At 40.4% G+C, this 24027-nt stretch overlaps 1 protein-coding gene across 1 annotated transcript in view; it reads left to right on the top strand.

Annotated features, from left to right (window-relative positions):
- LRRC63 (leucine rich repeat containing 63) overlaps nt 1-24027 on the top strand; it is an 81673-nt gene that overhangs the window by 38619 nt on the left and 19027 nt on the right. Inside the window, exons 6-7 of the mRNA XM_075532840.1 lie at nt 6206-6304; nt 14969-15105. Coding sequence (XP_075388955.1) covers nt 6206-6304; nt 14969-15105 — 236 coding nt within the window. The remainder of the gene's footprint in view (nt 1-6205; nt 6305-14968; nt 15106-24027) is intronic.

The raw sequence follows: 24027 nt of genomic DNA, 5'->3' as shown, positions 1-24027 counted from the left end.
TCTCATCATACTTATTCAGTCTATGCTGAGCAAATCATCAGAGAAGATAAATTATATAAAGAAGAATGTGACATCAAAATTGGAGTAAAGTTCATTAACAACCTGCGATAACACAGATGACACAACCTTGCTTGTTGAAAACAAGGTGGATTGAAGCACTTGCTGGCGAAGATCAAGGATTGCATCCTTCAATATGGGTTGAAACTCATTGTAAAGAAGACACACATCTTCACAACTGGATTAGTAGGTATCCTCTTGATAAATGAAGATCGAAGTTGTCAAGGATTTCTTTTTGTTTGGATCCACAATCAGTGCTCATGGAAGCAACAGTCAAAAGATGAATTGCATTGGACAGTCTACTGCTCAAGACCTCATTAGAGTGTTGAAAAGCAAGACTAGTATTTTGAGGACTAAGATACACCTGACCCAAGCTATGATATTTTCAATTGCCTCATATACTTGTGAAAGTTGCACATTGAATAAGGAGGACTGAAGAATGGATGCCTTTGAATTGTAGTGCTGGAGAAGGATATGGGAATGCAGGACAGATGATTCCTGCAGGACCAGGGGTGAGAGTGGCGATGCCTGGAGGGTGGAGAGAATGTGGGGTAGAAAGGGGGAACTGATTATAAGAATCTACGTATAGCCTCCTCCCTGGGGGAGGGACAGCAGAGAAGAGGGCAGGGGGAGACATTAGACAGTGTAATATATAACAAAATAATAATTTATGAATGATGAAGGGTTCATGAGGTAGGGGGTGTGGGGAGGGAGCGGGGAAATGAGCAGCAGATATTAAGGGCTCAAATAGAAGGCAAGTGTTTTGGGAATGGTGATGGCAACAAATGTACATATGTTCTTGACACAATGGATGTATGTATGGATTGTGATAAGAATTGTATGAGCCCCCAATAAAATGATTTTAAAAAAAAGAAAGTACTATGGACTTTTCAAAGGACAATCTGATCTGTCCTGGAAGATGTATGGCCAGAGTGTCTTTTAGAGGCAAGGATCCAAGACTTCGTGAGACATATTTTGGACCCATTGTCAGGAGAAAGCAGTTCCCGGAGAAGGGCATCGTGATTGGTAGAAAGGTAGCACAGGAGAGGGGGCCCTCAAGGAGGCAGATGGGCACCTTGACTGCAACCATGGGTGTAAGCATGGGAACAATCGCAGTCTTCGGCTCTAATTTGCATATGGTTGCTATGGGTTGGTACCAACTCGATGGCACAAACCACAACAATTTACCACGATTAATATCATGGTCCTAATGATGCACTCAAAGGAACTGAGAGGAAATCTTTTCATCTGGGCTTCTAGGGAGCATTCTTAATGTACTTCCTCCAAGACAGATTTGTTCGTTCTTTCGAAAGTTCATGGAATAATCTAGATTCCTTGACAACACCACAATGTAAATGTTATTCTTCAAACCTTTCTTTTACATCGTCTGGTTTTGTATATTTATGAGGAGCTTGAATGTAGCAAGACTTAGGTCAGGCACCGGTTAGTCTTCACAGTGACATTTTTAACATGTAGGAAATCTTTTGTTGCTCCATTTGTTTGATTTTTTTTTTACTGACTGCTGTTTTCTTTTTTTAATTTTAACAATTTATTAGGGGCTCATACAATTCTTATCACAGTTCATACATATACATACATCAATTGTATAAAGCACATCTGTACAGTCTTTGCCCTAATCATTTTTTTCTCCTCTTTTCTTTTTTTACATTTTATTAGGGACTCATACAACTCTTATCACCATCCATACATATACATACATCAATTGTATAAAGCACATCCATACATTCCCTGCCCCAATCATTCTCAAGGCATTTGCTCTCCACTTAAGCCCCTTGCATCAGGTCCTCTTTTTTTTTTTCCCTCCCTCCCCTGACTGCTGTTTTCATAGGCATTGATTGTTGAGTCAAGAAAATAAAATTCTCTGATTTCACTTTCTTTGCCATCTGTTGTGATTTTGTTTGCTGGCCCATTTTAAGGGTTTCCGTTGTCTTGCTGTTCAGGAGGAACCCATGCTGTTATAGTTGATTTCCTCAGTAATTGTCCATGTCATCTTTATTCTGCAAGCAGAGTTTGTGTCACCTGCACACCTGCCTGTGTAGTTAATGAGCCTGTCTCCAATCTTCATACTTCATACCGCGTTTTTCTTCGTACAGCTCAATGTCTCCAGTTCCTTACTCCTCATATAGACCATAGGTTCCGAAACTAATTTGGCCAACTGCCCTCTTTTCAGAAAAATAAAATTAGTCAGTGCTCCCCTGGCAGTTAAAATCCGTTGTACTCTAGCTCATGATCAAGGACAAAGTGGAGGTATCTGCTTGTGCAGTTCAGCCCCTCAGCAGGTGGTCTCCGACACATTGACACACAGTGACAGAGAAGTAGGGCCAAAGGACACAGCCCTCATGCATACTTTTCCTGGTTTTAAACCATTAATACCTCTTTGCTGCAATTGAATAATTGCTCTTGATCTACATACGGGTTTCACATGAGCATGATTAAGCGTTCCACAATTCCCATTCTTTGCAATATAGTCTATAATTTGTTATGATTCTCAAACACCTTTGTGTAGCTCATAAAAGAAAGATATATAATTTCTAGTACCTCTGCTTTCTGCATAGATCCACCTGATAGCACCAATGTTTTATGTTCCTTCCTGAATTTGGCTTGAGCTTCTGACAGTTCCCTGTCAATATGACTGTAGGCATATTTGACTTCTCTTACGAAAACTCTGCCAGCATGTGAAATTAATGATATTATTAGATATTTTCCACATTCATTGGAATGGACGTGAGTAATATAGATATCTTCCAGCTGGTTGGTAGTGTAGTGTCTAAATTATTGAAGCATCTCAGTTGTTATTCCATCGATTCCTACTATATGTTAGTATTTGCTGATATCGTGAGAGTGGCTTTTAGGAGCCCTAGGGTATAGTTGGTTACACACTGAGTTGCAAACTATAGGGTCAGCAGTTCGACACCACTAGCTACTCCGTGGAAGAAAGATGAGGCTGTCTACTTCCGTAAAGAGTTACAGTCTCAGACACCCACCCTGTGCTATCCGGACCTGCAGGCTTGCTATGAGTCAGAGTTGACGCAAAGGTCCTGAGTTTGTGTTTTGGTTAGTATGGCTTGCACTTCTTTCTTCATTACCAGGGGCTCTTGGTCATACACTGTCTCCCGCAGTGGTTGAATCAGTGCCTTTTTGGAACTCTGTGTATTTCTTCTATGTTCTTTTGATGCTTTCTGTCCCATTCACCTTTTTTGCCCATGGAACCTTTGAATATGGAAACACAAGGCTTGAATTATTTTTCCATTTTCCTCAGTTTGAGAACTATCAGTTGTGTGTGTCTATTTTGGTTTTCTAACTTCAGTTTCTTGCACATCTCACTGTAGTACTTTGCCATGTTTTCTTGGGCTGCATGCATTTTCAGATATTCTTTTCGGCTTCGTTCCTTCCCAAATTTACTGCATAATAAAATAATTTAGGGTCATCAACCCTGGTCTATCTTGTAAGCTTGTTACAGGCACAACATTTTAATGAGCATGGCCTTTACATACAACAAATGTATTGCTTAATATAATGCACAGTTGTTGCTTAAGTGCTAAAAGGGGACTAGTGTAATTCAAGAGACTGATAAAGCCTCTACATTCTTCATGATATTTAGTTCTCTACATCCCTTCAGTCAGAACTCAGAACAGAGGTTTTATGATGGGATAGGAATAGAGACATGCAGAGTACCAAGGTATTCTGGTGGTATGTTGTGCCCACAGCAAAAATTGCTGGTTGCTGGGATTCCGTGAGGAAATATGAAGGTCTGAGATAGTCATTCATTCAGCCAGTAATGATTAAGAACCCACTCTACACAGAGTCGATAAGCCAAATAGCTCACAATATATCAGAGTGAAGGAAAGGAAAAATGTGTATTTTATGAAAATTTTTACTTTTCATGGAATGGGGAAGGGTGTTCATAAACCACACACACACACACACACACACAACACAAACACATTCACACCTTGTAGTATGACCTGCGAGTAAGTGAACTATGATGGAAAATGAAGCAAGTAGAAGAGACAGAGCTTGGTCAAGGAAGGCCTTTACTGGTTGGACACCTTGTGAGTGAATAGACAGTTTATTATCAGCAGACATCTGAGTGAAGTGAGTTGATAATTGATGGTAATTCCAGGCTTTGGAATGTGAGTTACTTGTTAGTCTAAGCTTATTAAATGGGATGATTAGGGATTATTAAAACACATCTCCCACATAATTTAGCATACCCTAGTGCTGCAAAAAGAATCCTGGTGGCATAGTGATAACCACAAGGTCAGCAGTTTGAAACTACCAACTGCTTCACAAGAGAAAGACAAGGTTTCCGTCTCCTGCAAAGTGGGACAGCCTCAGAGACTAGCAGGGGGAGTTCTACCTTGTCCTGTAGAATCTCTATGAATAGTCGTTGACTCGCTGCCTGCAAATCAACAGTTCAAAACCACCAGCCAGGAGGAAGTGAGGATGCCTGGTCCTGTAAAGATTTATAGCCTCATGTGCATAAGCAAATGTGGCGAAGAAAGCTGATGGTGCCTGGCTATCAAAAGATATAGCGTCTGGGGTCTTAAAAGCTTGAAGGTAAATAAGTGGCCATCTAGCTCAGAAGCAACAAAACCCACATGGAAGAAGCACACCAGCCTGTGTGATCACGAGGTGTTGAAGGGATCAGGTATCAGGCATCATCAGAACAAAAATTCTTATCATAGTGAATGAGGTAGGGAATGTGGAGTGGAGACCCAAAGTCCATTTGTAGGCCACTGGACATCCCCTTACAGAAAGGTCTCGGGGAGGAGATGAGCCAGTCAGGGTGCAGTGTAGCAACGATGAAATACAACTTTCTTCTAGTTCCTAGATGCCTCCCATCCCACCCCAACCCCCGCCCACTATCATGATTCCAATTCTACCTTGAAAGACTGGCTAGACCAGGGAATGTACACTGGTACAGATAGGAACTGGAAACACAGGGAATCCAGGGCAGATGATCCCTTCAGGACCAGTGGTGTGAGGGGCGATACTAGGAGGGTCGAGGGAGGGTGGGTTGGAAAGGGTGAACTGATTACAAGGATCTACTTGTGACCATCTCTCTGGGGGATGGACCACAGAAAAGTGGGTGAAGGGAGATGTCGGACAGGGCAAGATATGATAAAATAATAATTTATAAATTATCAAGGGTACATGAGGGAGTGGGGAGCGGGAAAGGAGGGGGAAAATGATTTTCTGATGCAAGGGGCTTAAGTGGAGAGCAAATGTTTTGAGACTGATAAGGGCAATGAATGTACAAATGTGCTTTACACAATTGATGTATGTATGTATTGTGATAAGAGTTGTATGAGCCCCTAATAAAATGATTTAAAAAAATTATAGCCTCAGAGACCCAAAGAAGCAGTTCCCCTCTGCCATATAGGGTGGTTATGACCCTAAGCCAACTCCAGAGCAGCGAGAGAGCTTGAGTTCTACAGAGAAAGTTGTTTAAGAAGAACAAATACCTGTTTGTTTTACCAACCCATGGATATTTGCAAATGCTAATGTTTTAATAATAGAGTAGCCTTTAACTTAGTATTGGCAATTCTGAGGGTTTTACCCTCAAAATGTTTTATTTCAATGCAGTGCATCCCATGGCCTAGGCACTGATGGTTACCTCCATTCACTTACATGCTGAAGGTTGAGCCTCCACGAGAAGAGTTGCTTGGTTCCCAATGGACTCTAAGTGATTCTATCCTCATTAAGAAACACAGGTTTCCACTTTGCTTGGCCATTATGATTCGGAGGAGACCAGACATGTGTTTTTCAATCTGAAAATGGCGTATCTGAGTAAGAAGTTGTAGATATATATTAGGTTAATAGATGTATGGCCAAGAAATAGACATAGAAACAAGAAAACAACAGAGATTAAAATAAATGATTAAGTAGCAAGCCTGTTCCACATGTAACACAATACTAGCCACACAAGCCCACTCTTTCTATTTGTTTCTATCCCGGACATATCTAAAAGCATATTGTTATCACAGGGAATGTGTAGAAGACAAATGCAGACTTCTTATATATTGTGTCAAACATTGTCGCTTCATTCTGTGCTTGCTTTATTATTGCACAAACATTTTGAACATGAAAAATGAACATCTTATCTCTTGTCAATCTCTTCTAGGGTTTTTTTATCATCAATTGTCCAGACTTAACACCGTTGGCTCTCCAATTGGTTTATCTCAATCTGTCATTTAATGACCTCTCCTACTTTCCCACGGAAGTGAGTTCATTTTTATTATGGAAACACTGTTATGTAATTTCTTGTTATTACTTATAACCTTTACAAAACTAGACCCCTCCTAATACTCTTGAATTACTATCAGGTAAATACATTTTGAATCACATCTACAACGACTTATTTTCAGAAATACCCAAAGTACAATACTTCTTTCTTGGAAAATTCCATGACATAATCCTCAGTGACTCTTATAGTCAGACTAGCAGATATGTTCTCATTAGGTTTGAGCAGTGAATGAAACGAAGGTAAACCTCTTCTAGGTGGTCATTGGAAATTTCCTAAACAAGGTTCATGCCAAAATAATGTGACATGAAAACAAATTATAGCCACCATATGCTGGAATAGCATAGACTAGCTATTAAAATATACAGGATAGTCAGATATGGCTATCATTTTAATTCAATGACATTTAAATAAATGAGCCATTATGAGTCATGATGACAGATTGTGCTTCTAGTGTTTTTAGTCATTGGTTCAGTGTTCACTGAATAATTGGTTGCATCGTGAATTGACATGTGGAAGATTGAGTTTTGATAAATGGACTAAGTAAATTGATCTGCTGCCAAGTTCAAGTGTATAATATTGAAGACATACATTTTCCATACTTTCTCTACAATATTCTTCTTATTTTCACAAGGGAGAATAATTTTTACTTTTCTAACAAATAGCACAATTTTTGTTGATTTGATGAGAACAAATTGAAACAATTCCCAGGAATATAGGGATCTTGATTCATCACATTAATTTCATCTTTATTCTAAATAGACTGAGAAAAAGCTTATTGATATTTTAGTAAGAAAATAATGTATAGGTTAAGGGATCCATTAAGATAGCGTTTAATAAGTATACCTCTTTATAAAAGTAAAAATTGATTATTTTAAAAAGTAATTAAATTTAATAAACCTTGTTTTAAAGTGCCTATCTTTGTTGTATGGCTATCTCTAAAATATTCCATGGAAATTGGTAATAACCAGTCTTGGAAGGGTTGGATTGAAGGTAGGCTGCTTGGTCATGAGCATGGTGCAAAGCCAATGCATGGAAGACCAAGGGTCAGTGTGAATGGAATTAATACCACTTTTGCATTCAAGATGCAAGAGACAGAGCCTGATAAAATAGTTTAATCTAGAAACAGGCAGAAGAAGAATAGAATTAGATTTTTTAAAGTGAGGTTTACGGTACTGAAATAATGTTTCTGAATATCAATATTTTGAAGTTCAGCATATTCTTTTAAAACGAGTTCTTTGGTTAAAGAAAAATGGGTCCTTAAATTTCATATCTTCTTGAAGATATGATTTATCTTCAATTTATCACATCTATTTCATTATAGGAACATAGGCTCTATAGTAAATTAAATAGAGCATAGTAAAATAAAATATTTTGATTCTATTTCTTCAAGCTAATTGATCATGACATCTAAAAATACATCAAACACAATGAATTTGGAACACTGTGCTAGAGATATGAAGGAGATAGAATATCCTAGGGAGAGTAAAAAACATGAGCTGAGGGAAGTAACCTATATTAATTCCAACTTATTTTCTCTAAAGAAAAGGAGGCAAACTTGGGTTAAAATAGGTAAGGTTGTAACTTGTGTTAAATCCAACAGGATTAGCCTTGACGTTAGCCTGCCAGATGGAAATAGAATGAACTAAACTTACATGCAATTTAATTTGACCAAGCTATTTAGTACTTTAATGTGATCTTAGGGCTTCACATTAACTGCCCTGAACAATGTGAGGTTGTAATAGGAGTGTCTGTAACTCAGCAAACAGTGTCTTTTATTTATCCAATGTCTCTTACTTTGATGAAATTTAGTTATCTACCTAATATGTCTAACTGGGACTAGGCAGGAGAAGATAGGAGAAGTCAAAGAAAAATGTGTAAGAAACATTCTCCTATCACCACCTTTAAAAGTTGGACCTTGGTTGGACCTTAAAACATGCATAGTAAACGATGAGATGAAAAACACCAGGCTTTTAAGTCTCCTGACAAAAAAATCACTCAGTGCCAGCACAGTGGTTAAGCCCGATTCCAACTCCAGTACAGCAGCCGACTCTGGAGCTGTAACTCACTGAGCGACCCACAATGGGGGTCACCAGCTCTCTCACAGGAGAAAGGAGGAGCACTCGGCTTTCGTGAAGACTTCCGGAAGACCTAAGCTGCAGTCCTGCTCGGTCCTACAGGACCACTCCCAGTTAGAGTCTACGTTGGTTTGGTTAGATGGATCAATGTATGGGCTAGAAGGTTGTAATAGGACAGGTAGTGGTGGGTAACCGCTGAATGTGCTTCCAGCAGAAGTTGTTCTTTCTTAGTTGTGAGGTTAGAAAGGAGTCCAAGATAACCCTGTTAAAAGCACTGGGTTACTGAGCTTCCAGCCCAAGTTACATCCTCTGAGAATTAACTTCAGAGGTAACACTGGAAAGTTGAATTCATATACATATTCCAGCTAATTCTCTAAGCAAAGAACAAACCCCGGGGATGGTGTTCAGACTAATAATTTTATCTATGAGGGTAAATTTTAAAATATTGCTAAGTTGACTGTGGCGATAATTGCACATTTTGAAATACCATTGAATTGCGTGATATGTAAATTATATGTCAATACAATTTTAAATGTAAAAAGGAGTATGGCTACTGGGGTTTCAGTTTATGTAGGCACAGGTTTCTTGTAAACAAAATGTCTAAACTTGTCTCTTTGATCAGTGATGGCTGCAGAGACGCTCTCTTAGTAATACCAGTACATGCATATTCGTTTCCTAAGGCTCCTTCAGGAAGATCCCATCAAAACAGTGACTTATGAAGGGATCGGTTGGGCCACTTACATTCAATTCCCGGTGACTGCGGGGATTTGAATCAGTAATATTGGTAGCTTTTGTCCAAGCACACAGGGAAATCATGAAGGCTGACTAAGAAGATGTTTTAAGAAAACGGAAGACTGCATTCGTGAGAAAAAGGTCAGGGAACTTGTGCCAGGGAATTCTTGTCCATCATGACAAATCATCTGTTCATCCTTCATAAGCAGCAGAGGTTGTTTTATGATCATTTTATTGGACACATTTACCGATCTACTCTATATGCCTAATCTTGCCCTTTTAGACTTTTTGGTGTTGCTTACTTCCCAACTCATAGAACATTTAAAGAGAATATGATTTGTGTACCTTAGCATGCCGCCAAACTACTGCGTGACATAATCTAATGCAAAGTGTGCAGAATTCTTTGGATAAGAGTTAAACAGATGGCAATACTGCCTTCTGAAGTGTTTAGACCTGGAGGGAGGATATGCCAATCTTTGTCTTAAAACAAGCAGCTATTTAAGTGAGACATCAACTAAGTCCACGTGGAAGAAGCATGCCAGCCTCTGTCATCCGAGGATTGCAAAGAATAAAATCCAAGTCCAAAGGTGGGAATGGTATCAGAATTTAAATTATGAACACCTGGCTTTCAGAAGGCTCTGGATGACTATGGAAGCCCCAAATCTATTTTCAGGGTCCCCACATGAACTAAAACTCGGGTGAGTCCCCTCTGCCCATAGTGAACAAACTTGCTATCAGACCGAGCGCGGCGAAGTCCATTGTGGCCGGTGTAGTTAGATTGAAATGTAACACCTTATCAGTTGACCTCCCTTTGACCCATTTTAAAGTTGTCTCAGTTTTTGGTATGTTCTGCTTTTTTTATCAATGGAGGTTTTTCTCTTTTGTTTTGTCACCATTGTTGGTTTGCTTCCGTTTGCTTCCTGTTTGTGTGATGTGTGCTTTCTGTAGATGAAATCAGGATAGGTAAATCTATAGACAGGACCTGCATTAATAGCTACATAGGAGGATGCCAGGGGAGGTGGGGGGGGGAAATGGGGAGCCCCCAACTATTAAGTATGAGCAGCAAATGTTCTGAAATTGATTGTAGTAATGATTGAACAATTCTTCGTAATATGATTGAACTAATAAATTGTATGGTATGTGAATTATAATATCAAAAAGAAAAAATAGCTTTACACTTTGATATTTTTCTTTCTTTTAAACATTTAACAGTTTTATTGACATATAATTCACATATCGTACAATTAAACGGTTTAAATATATTCAGCAAGTAGTACATGATATTTTTCTTTCAAAAAGGTTCCCGCACATGGCCCTGCTCGATACTCACCCTCCGGAAGATATGGGTGCTATAGCAAAGTGTCCTGAAAAAATTAGATGGTGCCCAGCTGTCAGCTAAAATAGTGTCTCGAGTCTTAAAGGCTTGTTTCTAAACAAGCAGCCAGCTAAGTGAGACATCAACTAAGTCCACACGGAAGAAGCACAGCAACTTCAGTGACCCAAAGATTATAAATCATATAATCTGAAGCCAAGGGAGGAAATAGTAATACAGCCTAAATTGTGAGATTTTCATCGGCGAAAGCATGTGAATGACAGTGAAAACCCAAAATACATTTGTGAGATCCACAACAGAAATAAACCTCCCCAGAATCCCCTCTAGGGATGTGAAGTAACCAATTACCAAGCAGAGTGCATTGGAGAGATGACTATAGGAGATCAAGATAATAAACCTGACTTGAATGGTTAAAGCCTTGTCAGTTGGTCCCCCTCTGATACATGTTGGGCCTGATTTAGTTTTCAAATTTTTCTCTGTGTATTTTGTTTTTTCTATATTGGGGTTTATCTCAGATATAGATTTTCATCGTGGGTAGCCCTATTGAATTTCTGTTATATGATCTTTGGTATATGAAACCCAGGATTGATGAGCCTACACAGACAACAAGAGGAATAAAGGTTCCTGGGGGGTACAGAGGGGGAAGGGAGGATAAAGGTGAGTTGGTATCAAGGAGTTCAAGAAGGAAGAGAACATTTTGAAATTGATTGTCCCAGCAATTGTACAATACTGCCTGATGTGATAGCTCCCAATAAAATCATTTTCAAAAAAGATTTCCACAAATCCATAGCAGTAATTTTTTTTACCTACCTTCATTTAATGTCAAATGTTTTAAACAAAAAGTTATCAAATATGAAAAGCAGTAAAAAAGAATATTCATAGCAACTTTATTCATAGAGCTAAATCTCAGAAATAATCTAGTTATCTATCAATAAGGGAATAATTTTTTTAATCATGATATAGACATACAAGAGTAGTCTACTTTGCAATTTTAAAGAGGAACGAACAAATACATATATGCAACCGCATGAATAACTCTCAAAAAATTAAGTTGAATAAAAAATTAGCTACAAAAGACTGCAGGTTTTATCATTCTATTTGCATGGAATTAAATGAGATATGGTGATAAGGAAAGAATACGCAACGTTGTCGTCCGGTATGAACGCTGTAGAAAGAGTGTAAATTTGACAGTCTCAGCGCAGAGGACGTGGTTGGAGACAAGCTGAGAGAAAGAAAGTGACTCCAGGTGGCACTCCCAGTCACTGACTGGTGAGAACCGCACACAGGAAACAGCAGGTTAGCATGAAAACCCTTCCTCTGTCGTGACGTCCGTTAACAATGGGCGCAGTGTCCGGTTGGGTTTGGAACATGGGTAACAATTATGGCACAGAAGGAAGAGAGAGTCTCTGTGGGGTCACACCATCAGATCTCACTGTCCTGCTTCCCGAAAATAAGACAGTGTCTTATATTCATTTTTGCTCCCAAAGATTCGCTAGGTCTTATTTTCAGGGGTTGTCTTATTTTTCCATGAAGAAGAATACGGTACACATTTATTGTTTATTGTTTTATTAAAAGAGACCTCGCACTTCCTGTCTGCTCCTGCTGTGCTGTGGCTAACAGCAAGCTACGTGGCCCAGAGTCCAGAGTTATGGTAGCTTCGGGGGGCCTTATTTTTGGGGAAGGTCTTATTTTGGGGGGAATGCCTTATATTTCATCAAGAGGCAAAACTGTAAGTAGGTCTTATTTTCGGGGGATGTCTTACTTTCAGGGAAACAGGATAGGATTAATATAAATATGAAATACATTTTGATAAGTTGTCTGAGTATATTGTCACCCCTGAAGCAACTATTAAGAAAAGAACTTAAAATAACTAGTGTAAAAATATTAAAATGTGACCCTAGAAAACACTCAATTGATGCAAAGCAAAGTTGGCGCTGTTAGGTGCCATTGTGTCAGTTGCAATGCCAACTGCCTGTGTGTGCGACAGCGGGAAGCACTGCCCAGTCACGTGCCACTGTCACCAAAGAAGAACACTACAGACAAAACCCAGTAGCCATATAGAAACCAACACGTAAAATGCAGCCCCAAATCCAACTGCACAATTACCTCTGTAGATTCAGGAATAAACATTAGATTCATCCTGCTTCAGCCTCATAAACAGGATCTATAAACCACTCGCAGCCAGTAGCCTACTTACTGGTGAAAGAATGAAAATTTTCCTCCTAAGGTCTGGAACATTTATTTCTATCAACACTCTTAGCCAAGGAAATTAGACAAGAACAAGAAGTAAAAGGCTTTCAGATTAACTAAAAAAAGTGAAAGTCTCTCCATTTGCAGGTGACACCGTCTTACATACCTGTCCTACCTGTGAGTAGTTAGGGAATCCACCAAAATGGCACTAAAAACTAAAAACTCACTGCCATCGAGTGGGTGCCTCCTCATAGTGACCCCATAGGACAGGGTAGGACGGGCCCTGCACGTTTCCAAGGCTGAACCCCCTTATGGGAGTAGAAAGTCTGTCTTTCCCGTGCTAAGTCACTGGTGATTTTTAACTGCAAACCTCGGGGCTGGCAGCCAGGTGTGTACACCACAGGGCTCCCAAATGCCATTAGAAGGAATGAACTAGCTCACCCAGGTTGTAGCATACAAGGTCAATAGACAGAAATAAATCTCGGCCTATTTCTAAATGCTGACAGCGATTCTAATAAAACTCTAAAAACAATTCTATTAACAAGAGCATACAAAACATTTAAAGTGCAACACGTCTGAAAACCATATAACATTCCTGAGAGACCTTACAGAAGGTGTAAATAAATTCCCTGTGTATGCACCCATGGGAGAAAGATATGGTAATCAGTTAGCATGAACTCAACAGCAATTGATATAATGGATGCATAAACATGAGCGAATGGATGCATAAACATGAGCAATTGTGGGGAAAATAGATCTCCTTAATCTGGTCATAGCTTGTTACAATTAAAGGAGGTTTAATTCAGTGTGGCCCACTCTGAATTGACAATGTGTGGAATCTAGCTGATTCTGCCGGATTGGGGCCCTTCTTCTGGTTAGTAGACCTCTTGTTCCCGGTATATTGCCTGCCAGTCCCAGGCACCTTCAGTGGACTGCCAACCTGGCATTCATTCAGCCAATCTCAGATTCATATAGTGCAGCATCCACCAACCTGTAATCTTACTCCTTCATCTACCAACTTCCTGGTAACAGCCTCTGCATCTACAGGAGTCAGGAGAAGCCTTCAGTTTACAGCCCAGGAATCTGAGCCGGATTGGATTGACCCACTTCCCCAACTCAGGCCATTTCTTGATATAATTTTCTTTCTACATACATACACATACATACGAGAGTCATGCTTTTGCTGCCGTGGAGAACCCAGCCTAACACACAGCCACTGGTGGGTTTAAATCAATGTGCTTTCAGTTAGCCAGTGTGATTAACTGTGGGCCACACTGGGTTTCTTTCATCATGCTCCTGTTTACATGCAGAACACCCAAGCTTGATGACCGTGATTCAGTGCAATCACCATGAAAACCCAAGGGCCTTTTTGGTAGAAACTGACAAGCTGCTCCTGACATTCAGATGGAAATTTAAGGGATCTGGAATAGCCAAAGCAAGCTTGAAAATGAAAAAGAAACCTGGAGGACTTAACACTTCTTCACTGCAAGAATGAGGATCACATTGTTCTGGCGAGTCGGGGTCAACTGGATGACAGTGGTTTGGGGTTTAGTTGAGAAAATCGGTATTTCTATACTGGTTACATGTTGGGCTCCTATCTGAAAACTCAACATTGCAAAACCACCAGCTGTTCCTGGTGAGAAAACAGGGCTTTCTACTCCTGTAAACAGTAAGCGTCTCGGAAACTCACAGGGGGCCAGTTCTACCCCGTCCTATAAGATGACTATGAGTCAGTATTGACTCAATGGCTGTAGGTAAGTGGTTTGATTAAAAAGATGTGATTTAATGTTCAGGAGCGCTGCTATTTGACCTTATGAAGACTCACAACAGAGAAAGACTCTATAGTCAAGCACAGGTCATACATTTCAATGGTATAGTCACTATTTTATTTCATGTGAAAAATCAGTCTATAGAAAATGATTAGGAAGGTGAGGACAACCTGGTTAGTATGCCCGACAACCTCCTCATCACTAAGATGAATGCCACTCATCTGGTTGCCAGGTATTTTCTTTCTCCCTCATCACTACTACATAATTGGCTCGTGGCACCATGAACTTGATCACACAGGTCACTTTCCTATTTAGAGAAGTATCATTTTTAAGTCAAGAACATACAGAGTCAGCACTTTTTACTGTTTTACCACATCAGACATATTAATGCTGGTAACTTATTTTGAAGGCTTTCTAGTGGTACTTACTGAGATGTATAATACTTTAAGTTAACATTAGTATACCAATTATACTGCAATAGTTTTTAAAGATTTTATTATTTTTATTTTACTTACATTTGTTTCTCTGTTCTTTCCCCCAGGTGTTTTGTCTGAAACATTTACAAGTACTAAAACTGAGAAATAATCCTATCAAAGAAATCCCATCTGAAATTCAAAAACTCAAGTACCTTCGAATTTTCACCATCGCCTTTAACTGGGTTTCTTTTCTCCCACCTGGGTAAGGTTGATCATGTGAGATTGTACACACAGAGCATGAGGAGTCTCTTAGTTGAAAAATAATAAGAGTTTTATTCGAAACAGTCAGCAGCATTGTAGCCATTCAATTAGTTCTTATCTGTTCCAATTAATTACGGTGTTTAAAATCGTCTTACCAGCTACATAAATGATAACCAATAAACATGCACCTCAAGATCCAACATCTTTTTAAAAACACATTTTATCAGGGTCTCATACAACTCTTATCATAATCCATACACATACATACATCAATTGTATAAAGCACATCTGTACATGCTTTGCCCTCATCATGTTCAAAGCATTTACTCTCCACTTAAGCCCTTTGCATCAAGTCCTCCTTTTTCCCCTCCCTTCCCGCTCCCCCTCCTCATGAGCCCTTGATAATTTATAAATCATTGTTTTGTCATATCTTGCCCTATCCGGCGCCTCCCTTTCTCCCCTTCTCTGTTGTCTGTCCCCCAGGGAGGAGGTCACATGTAGATGACTGTAATCGGTCCCCAGGATCCAATATCTTTATAAAGATGACTGCAACTCATGGAAGCAGTTCAGTAAGAGCCTTGCACCCATTCTTTGATTTTGTCTTCGATGGTGTCTGTGGAATTAGAAAATCTAAACGTTCAATGCCAAAATTGATTTTAAATGCTTATTTACACTAGGGAAAGTCCATTAACCATTTCTGTTTTCAATTTCCTAGTCTGCAAAGCAAGGAGATTTTCCTGCGTCTTAATTATCTAGTGCTGTTATAACAGAATTCTTGCAAGCAGATAATTTTGTTTGGTTTTTTTTAATCATTTTATCGGGGGCTCTTACAGCTCTTGTCACAATTCATCCATCCATCCATTGTGTCAAGCACATTTGTATATATGTTGCCATCATAATTTTAAAAGCATTTTATTTCTACTTGAGCCCTTGGAATCAGATCATTCCCCACCATGACCACCCCTCTCTCATGAACCCTTGATAATTTATAATTTTTTTTCATGTCTTACACCAACTGCTGTCTCCCTTCACCCACTTTTCTGCTGTTTGCCCACCTGGGAGGGGCTTATATGTGAATCATTGTGATCAGTTCACCCTTTCTCCCCATACCTTCCCCTTCCCCTTCCCCTCCTTGTATTGCTATGCTCATTATTGGTCCTGAGGGGTTTATCTGTCCTGGATTCCCTGTGTTTCCAGCTCTTATCAGTACCCATGTACATGCTCTGATCTAGCTGGATTTGTAAGATAGAATTGGGCTCATGATAGTGGGGAGGAGGAAACATTAAAGAACTAGAGAAAAGTTGTATGTTTTGTTGGTGCTATGCTGCACCCTAACTGGCTCATCTCTTCTTTGTGACCCTTCTGTAAGGGGATGTCCAATTGTCTACAGATGGGTGTTGGGTCTCCCCTCTGCCCTCACCTCATTCATATATATATATATATATATATATATATATATATATATATATATATATGTTGTTGTTCTTCTTCTTCTGCGTCTTTGATGCCTGATACCTGATCCCATCAATACCTCATGGTCACACAGGCTGGTGTGCTTCTTCCATGTGGGCTTTGTTGCTTCTCAGCTAAATGGTCACTTATTTATCTTCAAGATTTCAAGCCCCCAGATGCTATATCTTTTGATAGCCAGGCACCATCAGCTTTCTTCACCACATTTGCTTATGCACCCATTTTGCCTTCAGCAACATTTGGGGAAGGTGAACAACACAGAATGCTAGCTTATTAGAACAAAGTGTTCTTGTGTTGAGGGGGTACTTGAGTAGAGGCCCAATGTCCGTCTGCTGCCGTAGTACTTAACATATCAATATATGCACATAGATCTATTTCCCTATTGTTATATATAAACATATTTACATATGTACAATGCCTGTATTTAGACCACTATAAATGCCCTTTGCCTCCTAGTTCTTTCCTCTGTTTCCTTTTACTTTCCTCTTGTCCCACTATCATGCTTGACCTTCATTTGGATTTCCATTAATTCCTGTCAGCTGCATAAGCATATGGTTTTAACAAACAAATATATTCCCTCAGAATTTGCAAGGCTAAAAGTCTGGATTCAGGGTTCCAGCTCCACATTAAAAAAGGCTCCCTTGGTCTCTCCCTTTTGGGTTTGGAAGGTCATTGTCTCAAAACCTGTGGACCTGGCATTCCTTAGAGATAGCCAAGGGTCTTGACTTCAGTCTTCCCCAAGCTCTACAAGGTTCTCAGTGCAAAGACCCGGGGACCAAAGGAAGTGTGCTGCTCCCCACGATTTTTCTTGGTGATTGTGAAGTCCCTGCACTCTTTACTCACTGCATGTAAGATAAAAGATGTGATCCGAGCAAGGGTGTGACTCGAGTGTGGATGTGATTTGTGTCATACCCTCTTAGGTACCCCGCAAAGACCTTGCCTTGTAAACGTAGAAGGTAGGATTTGCAGCACATCCAGAAAATGGAGGAGACTTGCATCTGATCACAAAATCGAGGACAAGCACAGATTACCAGGAATTGTGTCCTAGCTACGTTGACACATATTTTGAGGGGATACTATTGGATCTGGACCACCCTATATGATCTCTAAGATCTTACAGCTATGGGCTACATAATTCTATTTGTGTTTCCATCACACCTTTTCCTCCTTAACTTTCTGAACTCTGTCCCTAGGTAAATGCCACCCTTTTGATCTCAAATAGTGTGGGATTATTCTAAGGCGTGGGTACCTCACTAGGGTTGTTGTTACTTCCGTAGACTTACCTGTTGTTTGACTGAAAAGTAGGTCATGGGGCGGGGGGGAGGGAGGGAGGGGAGGTGAGTTCAGTGTGAATTTGGAAGGTCATCATCTCAAGAGTTCCAACCCATCTCTCGTTGACAAAGAAGCTTGGCCCTTTGTATGATTTTGAGTGTTGTTCAATCATTTTCCCGGACTTGGCCCAAGACTTCTAATATGATCCCTTTCAGAGCCGTTGGAAATGGTAACTAGTCTTTCTGGCCTCAGGCTTGAAGCTCTCGTGGTCAATTGGTGCATTAGGCTAATTGTTTCCATGTGTCTTCAGTTGTCAACACTCGTTTCCTTTGGACAGGGAGAAACCAAGAGTTGCACTTGATATGGCCACTCATGAACTTGGAAGCCCTTTGTCACTGCTCATCAAAGCAGCATGCAGAGTGTTGTCCGTGTGGACGGTTAAGCCAATTGAACTTGGTGTCCCTTTGAATCCAGGGCTGCTTACACTTTTTTCACTCAAAACGCCTTTTCATCAGATAAATTTGCAACCTAGTTAAGCATTCCATAAATACCTCAGACTTAATATGTATTTGATTTTGAATTAATTTTTAGTCATTACACATTCAAAAGCCTTTTACTGTCACCAAATGTTCCTGTTCCCCCCCCCACCACCACCACCACACTCAGTTACAGGACCCCAGGGGGGTGGGGTCTCGACCCACAGTTCAAGAAGCTTTTTTTTCTTTCAAAGTTTTATATTTCACTGGAAGAGAGTTGTCTTCCGGCTCATTAACTTGGCCCTCCATTGATTCAATTCTACTCCATTGGTTATTTTTGTTTGGTTTCTAGTTTTCATTTACTTTGTTCGGTCATTTCCATAATTCGCCTGAAGTTTTTTTTTTTCTGTTTTCCTGGTTTTCCTCTACAGCTTTCTTGATCACTCTCTCCATTTGTTGAAACAAGCTAAAACTCATTCTTTAATTTCCTTATCAGGTAGTTCCAATGCCATTTCTTTCTGAGAAAATGTTTCTGGTTGGGTATTTTGATCACTTATTTGAGTCACTCAGTCTTGTGTGTGTGTGTGTGTGTGTGTGTGTGTGTTGTGTGTGTGTTGTGTGTGTGTGTGTTGTGTGTGTGTGTGTGTTGTGTGTGTGTGTGTGTGTTGAAATTTTCTGCTGTCACCAAGGCACTGCTATGCTATTTTCTTTGTATTTCCTTGATGATTATACTATAGCGTATTCTTTGGCTCTCATTGCCTATCTCCTGGTGGTTGTCATCGAGAACATGAATGTGTGCAGCCTTTTCTGTTTGGTCTGTGCACACCACAGTTGAGGGCATGTTTGCCTGATGTTGCTTGCTGATGGTCAGGCAGTTCAGGCGGGTTGTGAGCCTGCCCAGTGGGTGGGACTGTAGCAGGTACAGTGTGGCTAGGTCAGAGAGGCACAATTTCTGTTTCTGGCCTATGGGAAGGTGTGGAGAACAAACAGCAAGAGTAAGAAAATAATAAAATAAAATAGCAAGTGGGAAGATATCAGTCAGAATAAATAAAATAGTATTTAATAACAAAAAAGAAAAGAAAAATAAAGACAAAGAAACAGAAAATATATAATACGTAAAACTAAGGAGGATTGAAAAGAGAAGAGTGAAGAAAGCAGAACGGAAAGAGAAAAAGAAAAATTGAATGAAACAAACAAAAAAATAGAGCAGAGAAAGAAGGAATTAAAAAATAAGGGAAGAGATAAAGAAAAACAAGAATAACACCACCACCACCACCCCCCCAAAAAAAAAAAACTAGGAAAGGAGCAAATAGGGGCAGGGGCAGGGCCCAGATTTGAGAAAAGTGGGGGGCTGGGAACCTGGTATGAGTCAACTCCTCCTGCCAGCCTAAGAGCTCGCAGGGTTTGGGGGTAAGGGGTTGGGGAAGGGGATGTCCAGTCCTAGGTGCAGTTCTCACTGGCCTCAATGTTAACTGGAGACATGGCACCCAATATGGTTTGTACTGGCTCAGGGGTGTTGAGGTGATTGTGGGTGTTGAAAAAAAGAACTCTTTTAGCCCCATAGGGCACTTGTGGTAGGGCAACTGGTATGGAAGGACTTCCGGCACACCCAGGGGTTGCCAAGGACCTAACATGGCACAGTTTGCTGGTCTAAAGAGAGAGGATTTAAGCACGTCCAGACCTCAGGGTGCTGTACCCAGCCTCCGATCCATGCTCTGACCACAGGCAGAGTAGCAGTTGTGTGTGCGTGTGGGGAGGGGGCGGGGGAGCAGTGGGTGTCACTGACTGCTGGGTGGATGAGGTATGGGACACAGCCACTCATGTGCATTTGTGTTGTCAAACCGTTTCTACATCAAATGCTGTTTTCAAAACGTCAACATGGCTCGGCCATATCAGGCCAGCTGACAATTTGCCTGTCCCCACTCTCACTGCTCTTGGTCAGCTTGTCTCCTGGTCAAGATTCAGTCCACTTCTCTCTCTGTTCTTCTGAAGCTTCTTTATCCTTTCTTCTGAAGCTCAGGGTTGAAGGATTATTATCCATACCCGTTCCATTAGATGTCTTGTGTCTTTGTTGTAAACGTTCTCTATAGCAGATCTGCCTACCTTTCCGAATTCCGACCCATGCAGTGCTCCCTTGCTCCATTTGAATGACTGGTTCTTGGTCTGTGTACAGGTTCTGCATGAGCACAATTAAAGCATTCTGGATTTCCCATGATTCACAATGTTTTCTATAGTTTACTACTTTTGCATAGTCAATAAACACAAGCAAGCATCTTCCTACTATCCTCTGCTTTTGACCAAGAGCCTTCTGATAACAGCAAAGATATCCCTTGTTCCACATGTTCTAAATGCAGCTTGAACTTCTGGCAGCTTCCTGTCAATGTATTACTGCAACCATTTTTTTTAACACAATAGAGATATCAAAGACAAAGATAAGAAGAGACTCTGAAACTTGCTCTGTAGCATAGAATAGTTAAAGCCAAAGGAAGAAATTATAACATTAAAAATGAACAGAAAATGTCAAAAGGTGGCCCAAGAAGACAAAGTAAATACCAGAATTAAATGTGCAAAGATCTGGTGTTAGAAAGCCCAAAGGGGCTAGGAGGTGAAGGGCATTTATAGAGGTCTAAGTAAAGGCACGTACATACGTACATATCCTTAGCTATGAGAAGGTGGAAATAGATCTATGTGCATGTATGTATAGATTTAGTATCAAGGTAGCAGATGGTCATTGGGTCTCCACTCAAGTACTCCCTCAATGCAAGAATACTTTGTTCTATTAAACTGGCATTCCTTGATGCTCATCTTCCCGACACAATCACTGAAGAAAAAGCAGGTGCCATAAGCAAATGTGTTGAAGAAAGCTGATGGTGCCCGATTATCAAAAGATAAAGTGTCTGGGGTCTTAAAGGCTTGAAGATAAACAGCAGCCGTCTAGCTCAGAAGCACCAAAGCCCACATGGAAGAAGCACACCAACCTGTGTGATCACGAGGTGTTGAAGGGATCAAGCATCATCAGAACAAAAACTCATATCACTGTGAATGAGGGGGAGTGCAGAGTGGAGACCCAAAGCCTATCTGTAGGCGATTGGACATTCCCTTACGGAAGGGTCACAGGGAGGAGAAGAGCCAGTCAGGGAGCAGTGTAGCAACGATGAAACATACAACTTTCTTCTAGTTCCTAAATGCTTACTCCACCCCCACTATTGTAATCCCAACACTACCTTACAAATCTGGCTAAATCAGAGGATGTACACTGGTACAGATAGGAGCTGGAAATACGGGGAATCCAGGGCAGATGATCCCTTCAGGACCAGTGGTGAGAGTGGCGATACTGGGAGGGTGAAGGGAGGGTGAGTTGGAAAGGGGGAACTGATTACAAGGATCTCCTTATAACCTCCTCCCTGGGGGACGGACAACAGAAAAGTGGGTGACATCGGACAGTGCAAGATATGACAAAATAATAATTTATAAATTATCAAGGGCTCATGAGGTAGGGGGGAGCGGGGAGGGAGGGGAAAATGAGGAGCTGATGCCAGGGACTTAAGTGGAGAGCAAATGTTTTGTGAATGTTGAGGGCAATGAATGTACAAATGTGCTTTACACAATTGATGTATGGATGGATTGTGATAAGAGTTGTATGAGCCCCCAATAAAATGACTTTAAAAAAAGAAAAGGAAAACAGTCCTAAAAGAAGCAAAATAATTGTCATCCATAAATAAATTTATAAACACACACACACACACACACACAAGCCAAAAGGGAAAACATGCTTGACATTTCCTCAAAATGAAAATGTAAAAAAACTAAAATATTCAATCTTTTAGCATCAATATTGAATGATTTTACAGACAAAATATTGACTGATGCAGGATTCATCAAAAGACGACAGAAGAAATACAAAGCCAGTAAGTCAGGAGGTAGATAGCATATGATCGAGACCCAATGGTATTGAAGGAAGAAGTCCAAGCTACACTGAAGGCATTGCTTATAGAAGAGGCTCCAGGAATTGAGAAAATGCCATTCAAAATACTTTAATAAACTGATATGATACTGGAGGTGCTTGTTCATCTACGCCAAGAAATCTGGAAGAGAGTTAACTAGTTAACTAACTAGGGGAGATCCATATTTGTGGCCATTAAATGAAAGATGATTCAACAACATATGGAAAATATCTCATTAATATCACATGCAAGTAAAATTTTTGCCGAAGAGAATTTGAAAGTGGCTGCAGCTGGGCATCAACAGGAATCTGCTAGAATTTGAAGCTGGATTCGGAAGAGGCTATTGAAGGAGAGATGTCATTGGTGATGTCAGATGGATCTTGCTGAAAGCAGAGAACAGCAGCACGATGCTCCCTTGTGTTTTATTGGCTGTGTGGATAATAGCTAATGATAGATCACATTGAGATGGATGGGAATTCCAGAACACTTCTTGTGTTTATGTGGAACCTATACATAAACCAAGAAGTGACCGTTCAAACAGAGCAAGATGGTTTAGAATCAGGCAAGGTGTGGGTCAGAGGTGTGCATTTCACCATACTCTTTCAGTCCATAGGCTGAGCTATTGACCCAAGAAGCTGGAGCCCATGCAGAGTAACATGACACCGGGATCAGAAGAAGACTTACTAACACCCTGGAACATGCAGATGGCATGACTTCGCGTGCTGAAAGCAAAAAGAATTTGAAGCACGTACTAGTGATGGTCAATGGTGACAGCCTTCCGCGTGGATTGCATTACAACACAAGAAAGCAAAACTCCTCCACTGGACCGGGACACATTCTGAGAAAGGGAGGAGAGACTGGAATTGTCAAGGATTTCTTTTACTTGGACCCACAACCAATCTTTACGGAAACAGTGTTCAAGAACTCAAACGACATATTGCATTGTGAAAATCTGCTTCAAAAAAGATGTTTTAAAAGTGTTAAAAACCTAAGCTGTGCACCTGACAGAAGTCCTGGGGGTCTGGCTGGCCTCATATGCACTGGGCAGCTGGACAGTTACCAAGGAGAACTCAAGAACTGATGCCTTTGAGTTAGGCTGTTAGTGAAGAATATTGACGATATAATGAACTTCTGTGAAATAAATGAATCCCTCTTGGAAGAAGGACAGCGAGAATGGGTCTAGAAGTAAGGATGGTGCGACTGTTTTTATACTTTAGACATCTTAGACCAGTCCTGAAGAAGGGCATGATTCTTGGAAAAGCATAGGGCCAGTGGAAAAGTGCAGTACTCTCAGCAAGGTTCTAATAGACACAGTGGCTTCCGCTATGGGTTCCAATAGAACCATTCTGAGGATGGCATGGGGATGGACAGTTGTCTTCCATTGTGCATGGGGTTGATATGAGTCAGAGTCAACTCAGTCACCTAACAGCAGCAACATTTTTTTGCTCAGTGGCTAGCAAGAAAAAAACAGTATAGAACATTAGACAGTATATTACTTTAGACCAGAGGTGGGGGACGCTTTTTCTGCAAAGGGGCAATTGGGTATTTATAAGATCATTCACAGGCCGTACAGAATTATCAATTTAATAATTAGCCTGCGATGTTTTGTCATGCATTTCATCAGCACACCCCTAATGTTTGTTCTTTGGACAGTCTATGATACTTACAATATTCTTTGCCAGCACCACGTAATCCAAGCACCTCGACTCTTCTTCAGACGTAGAATAATGAAGATCTAAGAAGAATCGGGGTGTTTGAATT

The sequence above is a fragment of the Tenrec ecaudatus genome, chromosome 15 (assembly GCF_050624435.1).
Source record: "Tenrec ecaudatus isolate mTenEca1 chromosome 15, mTenEca1.hap1, whole genome shotgun sequence".
Taxonomy (NCBI): Eukaryota; Metazoa; Chordata; class Mammalia; order Afrosoricida; family Tenrecidae; genus Tenrec; species Tenrec ecaudatus.
The sequence above is the reverse complement of the archived record's forward strand: the minus strand, read 5'-3'. Positions and strand labels throughout refer to the sequence as shown.